Source organism: Tenrec ecaudatus, chromosome 1 (genome assembly GCF_050624435.1).
Source record: "Tenrec ecaudatus isolate mTenEca1 chromosome 1, mTenEca1.hap1, whole genome shotgun sequence".
NCBI classification, from domain to species: Eukaryota; Metazoa; Chordata; class Mammalia; order Afrosoricida; family Tenrecidae; genus Tenrec; species Tenrec ecaudatus.
Window position 1 is genome coordinate 78,749,831 of NC_134530.1, and position 8,935 is coordinate 78,758,765.

General features: G+C 59.2%; 1 protein-coding gene across 1 annotated transcript; it reads left to right on the forward strand.

Annotated features, from left to right (window-relative positions):
• Positions 1-334: 334 nt before the first annotated feature.
• On the forward strand, positions 335-8,398 carry DMRTB1 (DMRT like family B with proline rich C-terminal 1). Its single transcript, XM_075533011.1, has 6 exons — positions 335-374; positions 1,325-2,023; positions 3,972-4,171; positions 5,985-6,050; positions 7,690-7,873; positions 8,334-8,398. Exons 1-6 carry the CDS (start codon positions 335-337, stop codon positions 8,396-8,398), a joined length of 1,254 nt encoding a protein of 417 aa, XP_075389126.1.
• The last annotated feature ends 537 nt before the right edge of the window (positions 8,399-8,935 follow it).

Sequence of the window (8,935 nt, forward strand, 5' to 3'; positions counted from 1 at the left end):
TCCGCGGAGCAGCGGGAGGTTTCGAACTGCTGACCTTGTGGGTAGCAGCCCAGTGCATTAACCAGTAACCACCAGGGCTTCTAACTGTGGTGATGCCATGCTTCAATGTGTTTTTTTTAAAGGCTCAGAACATCACAAATTTCTACCAAACAACAACAAAAAGCAAATTAATATAGTAGCTGTGGGTAAAACTCTTACATTGGTGCCGGCTTTTTAAAGCAAGCGTCCCACGATTTGGTCTGGTTCATATCGTAGAGCGATCTAAACCCAGGGCAAAGTTAGGCGGCGATTCCAGCGAGGACCAGCATTTGAAGTACACGCTCAAGGAGCAGCGATGGCGCGGTGGTTTCAGCTCTCGGTGGCGAAACGCAAAGGTGACGACTAGACCCTGCTGCTCCGCGCGCAGGTGCGGCTTTACCGCCGATTCCAGCCTCGAAAAGACCGGGAGACAGCAGTTCTCTAGTCCTTCAGGGTCTCGATGAGTCTCAACTAGCTTGATGGTTTCCTTTGGAAACCAACTTAGTGCCGGCGCGTGGCTGCGGTCCGCGGCGAGCCTGCCGGAGGGCAGCGTCGAACTGAGACCGACTCTGCGGGGCGCAGAAAGCCCACCTGTCTCCTGCAGGGCGGCCGGTGGGACCGCTGATCTGGGCTTCGCTGCCCCGCGCAAAACCCGCCGCGCCACTCTGGGAAGGCATCAAAAAGAGTAATACTCAATCTTTCATTGCATCTCCCTGTTGGCAAGACCCGCTGCCACGGAGGCGAGCGTGACTCAGTGACCCCATGAGAGGGAGGTTTTCCAAGAGGAAATCTGTACGGTGACCCCCCCACCCCCACCCCCATGAGGACTCCGGAGCAAGCCTAAGGAGTGGGAATCTCCACACACCCACGAACAACCAGCACGCTGCACCAGGCCCTTCTGGAGAAAATTCTGGAAGCGTCTGCAGGCTCTGCTGCTTCCCCGTGGGGAAGCGAAACCTAATTCAGCTGAGCCGCCCCGTGGGGGCGGGGACAATGGCTTTCCCGTAGAGGGTTCTCCTATTGCGCTGGCCTGGGAGCTTTACGTGCGCCGACCGTTGGAAATCCCTCCGCCAGTTTTGAAGTTAAAAAAAAGAAACACCTCTGGGGAGGCGGGAATAAGAGTGGCAAATGACACCCCCTCCCCAGGCTTCAACGCACCTCCGTGCCATCCAGGTGAGAGTGTTGCACGGAGCATGTAGTTAACGCGCTCCCTTGCACCTAATTGCCATCCCAAGGCACGGGCACTCGGCAACTTTCCACATTTGCACCCTGCAAAAAAGGAGGGAAAATGCACGCGCTGCCGTAGTTCCGGGACATAGTGCGGAGCCACTTTGCTACAAGTGTATCCACTGTCCCCGCACCGAGGACTTCTGGGGTACCGCTCCTCCCAGCTTCACTTGCTCGGCGGCTCTGAGACGAGGCGGAGGCCCTAGCGAGCTGGCCGACAAGATGCTGCGCACCCCCAAGTGCTCCCGCTGCCGGAACCATGGCTTCCTGGTGCCCGTCAAGGGCCACGCGGGCAAGTGCCGCTGGAAGCACTGCACCTGCGAGAAGTGCTACCTGATCAGCGAGCGCCAGAAGATCATGGCCGCGCAGAAGGTGCTCCGCAGACAGGCGGCCGAGGACGAGGAGCTGGAGGGGGCCCCGGGCGCCCAGGGGCCGGAGCTGGCCAGCGCAGCAGTGGGCTCGGCCGCCTTCGGGGGCCCGAGCCTGGGCCCGTTGCCTCCCACCGCGTCTGGAGCCCCGGAGCCCCGAGCCCACGACCGGGACACCCCGTGTTATGCCGAGAGGCCGCTGCACGGGCTCAGCCCGGGCCCCAGCGCCTTCCACCCGGTGGTGGTGAGCGGCCGCAACCACGTGGGGCCGAGCGAAGGCGCGGCGGCCGCCGTGTCCACGGCCATGGGCCCCCCGCTGGAGGCGGAGGCCTCGGGCAGCGCAGGCCCCGGCCGTCTGGAGGTGCGCAGGCCTCTGCGGCCCGTGCCCAGCCAGCCGTACCCCGACTTCGGTAAGATACCCTCGCCCGCCGGGCCTTTGCTGTCCTGGGAGGGAAGGGGGTACCCTCTCTGCACCCTTACACTGGCAGCCCGCCCCCGTCCGGAGAGCCTGCAGGGATGGGCTGCGGGGTCGGGAAGGGGTGGCGGTGGGGACAAAGGGTTCAGCGGGTAACCTTAGCTTGAGAAGCCCCTTTGACTGGACTGAGTGCCTTTTTGCAACAAGGAAAGCGGAGCAGCTGGAAACAATTGGGTGCTTTTTACACGTAACTAGGTTCTGCTTTGCCGTCTTGGAAGGGAAAATGGCTCCCACGCCACGTTGCAGGGGCTTCCGCCTCCTTGGGCTTGCGCACCCCTCCCCCTCGGGGTTGGCGGGCGCGATTCATCCTGCGCCTACTGTGCCTGCGCATCCTTTCCGGCGGGATAGGCTGGAGTCTCCTCCCAGAGGACCGCCCCTCTGGGGCGCTCCTGTCCAATGAGCCTGCACACTTCTTCCCGCTCTTTTCCTGGCTCCTCCCCCATGTCTGCCGGTGAATTGGTTCCATTGCAACCTTGCTTATAATGCCCCTTTTCATAACCGGGCTCCTCCCTCAGGGCTTCCTCGAAGGTGGCGCCTGCAGGCCCTTTTCCGCTGTACTGGTGGCTCCTCCCAGGGGCGTCCCCTGTCCCAATGCGCATGTGCGCATCTTCCCGCCCTTTTTCTGGGTTTGGAGGAGGATCCCGCGGTTTTTCTTTGCCTCGGTCTACCTACACGGGAGGGAGGTGGTTGGTTTGTTGAGTTGCAGCCTCTCTTGTTCCCTCCACCTTGTGCATGAATTGCATTGCTTACTTTCTTGCTTTTAGGAATAAAAGCATAGTTCTAGTTTACGTGTAGATCTGAGGCTTAAAACAATTTTTTTGGTGGTGGGGGGAACGTGCAACAAACACAGGTCTGAATTAGGCTAGGTGGTCGGTTGCTCACCGAGCCCCTTACACAGGCTGCTTTCCTCTCTAAGTCTCCCCTCTGAGAGGACTGGCCAGCATCCTCATGGAACACCATTCCGGCCTTCTGAGACATTCTAGAACAATTTAGGTCTTGAGGGAGCAGCTTTTTAATGGGCAGACCACCCCGAAGCAGCAGTTCTAGGAGGACACAGTGCCTTTCTGTGTGGACCCTCAGCAAACAGACACCTGGCTTGTGTTGAGATGTTCCTCTGTGCCGGGGGGCACCACATTTCTGCACTCAGGGAGCTTGTTCTAGTGGGAGGGACAGCCACACAGAGCCACAGACAACGCTGTCATAATTGGAGCTCTAAGGGAAGAGTCGGCCTTCAGGGAGGAGCCCTGGGGTGGTGACTGGGGAGTTGGGCTACCAGTTGCACGGTCAGCAGTTTGAAACCGCCGGACACTTCACAGAAGAAAGATGAAGCTTTCCACTCCAGTTCAGAGTCTCAGACCCACAGAAGGGTCAGTTCTAGTCCATCCCACGAGGTAGCCTTTTGAGTCCAAGAATTAACTCCGGAGCAGTGCGAGAACTTAAAGGAGGCATGATGAGGGGACCGCGTCTGCAAGGGCTTTGGGTGGATTGGAGCTAAGATCCAGGTTTTGGTCCGGGGTGAAGCCGAGTGGAAGCCGGAACCAGACCATATGGGGCTTGCCAGGCCAAGGACGTTTCTAAGAGCAGCGAGATGCGGTTGAAGGTTTAAAGAACAGGCAATGGGCAACATTGGGGAACGGTAAGGGTGACAGTTGAAGGGCGTGAAGAGTAGGTTGATGTCACTGAGGTGCACGGGAAGACAGGACAGACACTGTCGTTACCTTTGTAGGCATCACGCGAAGATATGAGAGAAAGTCCATTTTTCTCAAAGGCCAGGCTAGGCAAAGGAGTCACTGGGGAAGTTCTTTGCGAATGGCTCAGGGATTCATTCTGCCACTGCCCTGCTCCGTGTGCTCCTCATTCTCCCTCTTGCTCCTCTCCTGCAGGCCACCCACTGAGCGTGAACCCGGAGGGGGGTATGGTGCGGCCCGAGTACCTGGAGAGAGACCCTTCCAAGCTGTACCCCGGCATGCGCCCCTACCATCCATTCCCGATGGGCTACCAGGATGTCCCCCCAACCCCAGGGATCCCTCTGCAGCGAGGCTTCCGGCATATCCCTTGCAACGGCCACCCCGGAGGAGCCCCGGTGAGTCCCCTCCCTGTCTCCTTTCCATCTCCGCCTCCTTAATTGACTTTCAGCCCTGGGGGGGTGTGTGTGGCAGGGTTGTTCCTGGTGAGGTGGTGAGCTGAGAAAACCAGATACGTGGCAGCCCTGCATTCTACAGAGTAGAACTGCACCCCGCGGCGTCCCCAACTCACCCTCAGACCCCTCTCTCATGGGGCTGCAGGGTGGGTTTGAACCATCGACTTTGAATTTCGCAGCCGAACACAAACTGTGTGTGCGACCCAGGGGCCTGCTGACGCTAGAAGAGGCTGGTGACCAGAGAGACCAGCCCCCTCCTGGGCCTACAGGGCTTAAGGCAGGACCCGTGTCAGACGACCGGGGGTCTCACTTCATTGTGGAAGTTACGGAAGCATACCTTTGCCCTGGACGCTTACTCCCAGGAAGGTTAATTGTCAATTACTCCTGGACATGCTCCTTAAGCCCAGTAACGTAGAAGGTAGGCCACCCCTGCTATGTGGGCTCCAGGTAGGGGGGTGCCCTCTGAAACTAGCCAACCCCAGTGCTGTTGAGCCATTTCTGACTCAAGCCCTCTCAGATGCCTCCCGGGATGATAGCAGGGCGCCTGCCAGTCAGCGGGGAGGGGGGCGTGGGGCTGCAGGACAGGGAGACCCGCAGTGACTTGTCCTGACTCGTCTTCAGGAGGTGGCAGGCTCACAGGTCTGACCTGGGCTCCCTCAGAGCTGAGCGCCTCCCCTGGGCGTCTTGAGAGAGGGTTCCCTTGGTGGAGAGGGGTGAGGGGAGCAGGCCACTATGGTAGGGACCAAGATCAGAAGGTGAGAGGTTGATGTGGACATAATGCCGAGCCATTCCCCACAAGCCAGAGCCAGCCCTGTGGGGCTCCTGCTGAACCCTGGCAGATCAGGTCCATGGGCCCCTCCTCTTGCTTCAGCCCCAGCAAGGCCCCTTCTGCTGGTTTCCGACATTAAGCTTTAGCTATGTCACTTCCCACTGGTTCACCCGGGAATGTAGGGAGCCTGCGGGTTTGGGGGTTGCCAGGGTGTCTGCTCAGCCCTGTGAGCTTTCAGGGCCCTTGCCCTTACTCTGCTCCAGGGTGGCACAGGCAGGCACAGAAAGACGTGTAGTGATGCAGAACTGGTGCGTGATGCTCTACTGCTGGCAGTGCCCTTCCTGCGCCCTGGCAGTGCCCTTCCTGCACCCTGACACCAGTGCCCCAAGGGTGTCTCCTGCAGAGGCTGAGCACAGAGTGGCCCTTCTCTGGCGCCCGCCCTGCCTGACATCTGGGTGCTGCCTTTCTCCGCCTGGCCACCCTGTGGCAGCCCAGGGAAAGCACCACGCCTCCAGCTTCCTCCACACAAAGAGAGGCGCTGGCCAGGCGAAGCCCATGCTGTCTGCTCTCGGAAGCCTGGGGCCTGGCGTCCAGGGCTGGGCTCTGATTGACGGGCCTGCCAGACGGCCTTTGTTAGGAGTGCGATCTCAGGCGCTGTATCTGGGCTGGAGCTGCCATCACAGGCCTCCAGCAGGAGCTGTGATCCAGGGAGAGACTTGGCTGAGCAGCTTGGAATTAAAATACTAACAATCGCCCACCCCCTCCCTGTCTGGACAGAGGAGCGGGCCTTTGTTAGACTCTCAAGTCCAGGAATGACTTTGGTTCTTGTCCCGCTGCTGCCGCCCAAGCAAGGGCTGAGACATTGCCGGCCTTCCTACGTCCTGGCCTGCCCCCGCCCGCCACTGCTTGGCCACCTGTCCTCACAGAGCCTGGTCAGGAGTTAGACAGACGTGGGGCCAAGTCTGCCTCATTGGTGACCCCACTCAGGTTCTTAAGACCTGCAAGGCGGTGGAGGAGTCCACCCAGGGCTTCGGAGTTGATTGGCACTGCCGGGTAAGTATTGGACTGCCAACTGCAAGGTCAGCAGTTCAAATCCACCGGCTACTTGGCTGGAGAAAGAGGAGGCGATCTGCTCCCCCTTAAAGTGTGGTCTCCGAGGTCACTCACTGTGAAGCAGCAGCGACTGGATGGGGGTGGGTTTTAGTGGATGTAGAATGTCTGGCACATGGGCACTCACTGCCATCGAGTGGGTCCGGCTCAGCCTGCAGGACAGGGCAGAACTGGCCCCTGACTGGAGTCTTTCTCAGACTAGAAAGGAACCCAGCATGTGACCACTGCTCACCAGGGCCCCATTTCTTCCCCTGCCTGTGACCCGATGCAGTTAGGGAATTCTGGGGTCATCTAAGTCCACATGTTGGCATGCCCAGAAACCCCACCCTTTAAAAAGTCACTTTATTGGGGCCTCTGACAGCTCTTCTGACAATCCACAGGTGCGCATTGTTGCCATGGTCATTTCCCAACATCTGCTGCTGCTGGAGCCCTTGGTGCCCACTCCTTTTCCCTCGTGGCCCCTTGAGACATTTTACATTATTTTCACTCCTTACACCCACATTTCTGTACATTCCCTGTGTTGATCATTTTAATTGGTTCCCCTTCCTCTCCCCACCTTCCCCCTACCATCCTGTTATCACCACTCTGTCCCTGGTAGAACCCATCTCTGTCCCCGAGGGGTTTCTCTGACCTGCATCGTGTGTCCTGAGCGCCTATCTGTACCTGTGTACATGCTCCAGTCTAGCCAGAACTGAAAGGCGGGCTGGGGTCATGATGGTGGGGGGTGAGGAGGCCTCAAAGAACCAGAGGAACATTGTGTGTTTCATCGATGCTGTACTGTGCTCTGGTTGACACACCCCTGCCTGTGACCCTTCTGTGAGGGTCTCCCATTGTCTGCAGATGGGTTTGAGGTTGCCTCTGCTCTGACCCCTTCATTCTCATGCTGAAGTTTTAAGGAGTTCATGGGTAACATGGGGAGCATGTGCAGGGCTTCTCAAACTAAGAATATTTTCTTCCCAGAACATAGCTCGCTACATCTAGTATTTGTTACTGTTTCTTAATTATTCCTGCATTCACTGTATCCCTCAGTTGTATAATGGACACCCCTCCAAGCCCTCCTGGTTCAGCCTTGGGTCTGGTATGAGCTCGCTCTCTCTATGGGAGGGACGGAAACCGCTCCCCTGAGGGCAGGCTGCTGATTGTGGACTGGCCACATTAGGAGAGGGCCCCAGCGGCCCCTGTCCACTCATCCCTGTGCCAGGAAACGGCAGAGCAGCACGTCACGCCTGTGGGCCGTGGCGGCAGACGTTTCCCTGCCTGAGCCTGGTTTTCATTGTACAGCCAGGGCTGTGCTGACAGCTCCCCTCACAGGGCTCTGAGGCTGGAACGAGGCAACACCCTAAACACAGCCGGTCGCGCCCGCGCAGCACATGGCTCCTCTGAGGAGTGCCCATTTCCTTGCCTTCGACCTTGGTCGGGTGGTTGCTGAGCACCCTGACCCGGGTGCCTGTGCCTGGGTGCTTTGGGCCACAGGTGGCTCGACCCCATTGGGGATGCATCTCCCCTCATTCAGTAGAGGAGACAGCATGGCCACCTGTCTGGGCTAACACTCCCCCTCTGGCCCCTCTTCTGTGCCACGCAGGTGCCGGAACCAGTGGGAGACTTCCAGGCCAGCTACTACCCTGCGGCCCCGCCGCCGCCTCAACCCCAGTTCCTTCCACCAGGCTTCCTCTCAGGGATCCACTTCCTGCCGCCGCCACCGCCACCACCGCCTTCCCCACCTTTCGCACTGACCGTTCTGTCTGATACAGACGGGGGAGCTACCGGTAAGTGGGTCCCAGTCTTCCAGACAGAGGCGGGGAGAGCCAGGAAGACTGCCTGGAGGAGGAGGAGCCTGATCTGAAGTTTGTGGTGGAGGAAGGTGGGGAACAGGCTTACATATGTCCTGGAGGAAGCTAGACAGGCAGTGGAGAGGGTCGTATGTGGCCTCCTGAAGCATGCTGGACCCGGAGCCCCAAGGTCGGCGTGTAACCGGTGCCTCTGTTTACCCCTGCACCTCGGGCGGTGTTCTGTGGGTTCAGGACGGGGCGGTCGTGATGTGGCCTGAGTGAGGGCCGGCTGCTGGTCACAGTGCCGTCTCCCTCACGCCGAGCAGGCCAGCGGTGCTCCTGGAACCTCCCAGCCTGGGGCGGGGTGCTGGAGTCCACGTAGCGTGGCCCGTGGGGCCCAGCATGCCGTGTACTCACCCTGCACCTCAAAGTCAGCCTTTCCCCCTTCCCTCCACAGAAAACCGGGACGGAGAGGCGCCCGGCGAGCCCAGCGCCCCCTTTCCTCAGGAGCAGACCGACTGAGCGCAGACCGGGCACAGGGCCTTGGGGCACGGCGGTGGCGTTTCTCGTCTGCGTTGAGGGCTATTTGGGGACGAAGGGGTATGTTTGTTAGGACCAATAGGTATGAGGTTTAGACAGGTTCTTAATTTTCAGATCGGAGAGGGCAGCGTGGCCTCTGCGGAGGTGGGTTGTCCCCAGAGCTGTTGTTCAGGGGGGTGGGCTGTTACAGGGGAGCTCGTGTTCAGGAATGAATTTAAGGGCCCCTGCGTGTTGAGTGGGTAACCCCACAGGTGGTCTTTGGTTTCCACCGGACAGCCTGCTGCCGCCTTGCCCCCGCCTCCAGCAGAGGCAGCGCAGCCCGGAGCTGGGCGGCTGGTGAGCAGCAGGGCAGGGGCGCTGACAGCAGGTTCTGCAGCGCCCTCCTGAACGACACCCCCCTCCCCCCAAGTTAGAGCCGTTTTAAGCGTCGTTGCTAGTTACATAGTCTTATTAAGTTCGACTTAGAGGTTTCTATAGTGATCACTAATTTAGGGGAGTGTTTGTTAGCAGTGACCCCAT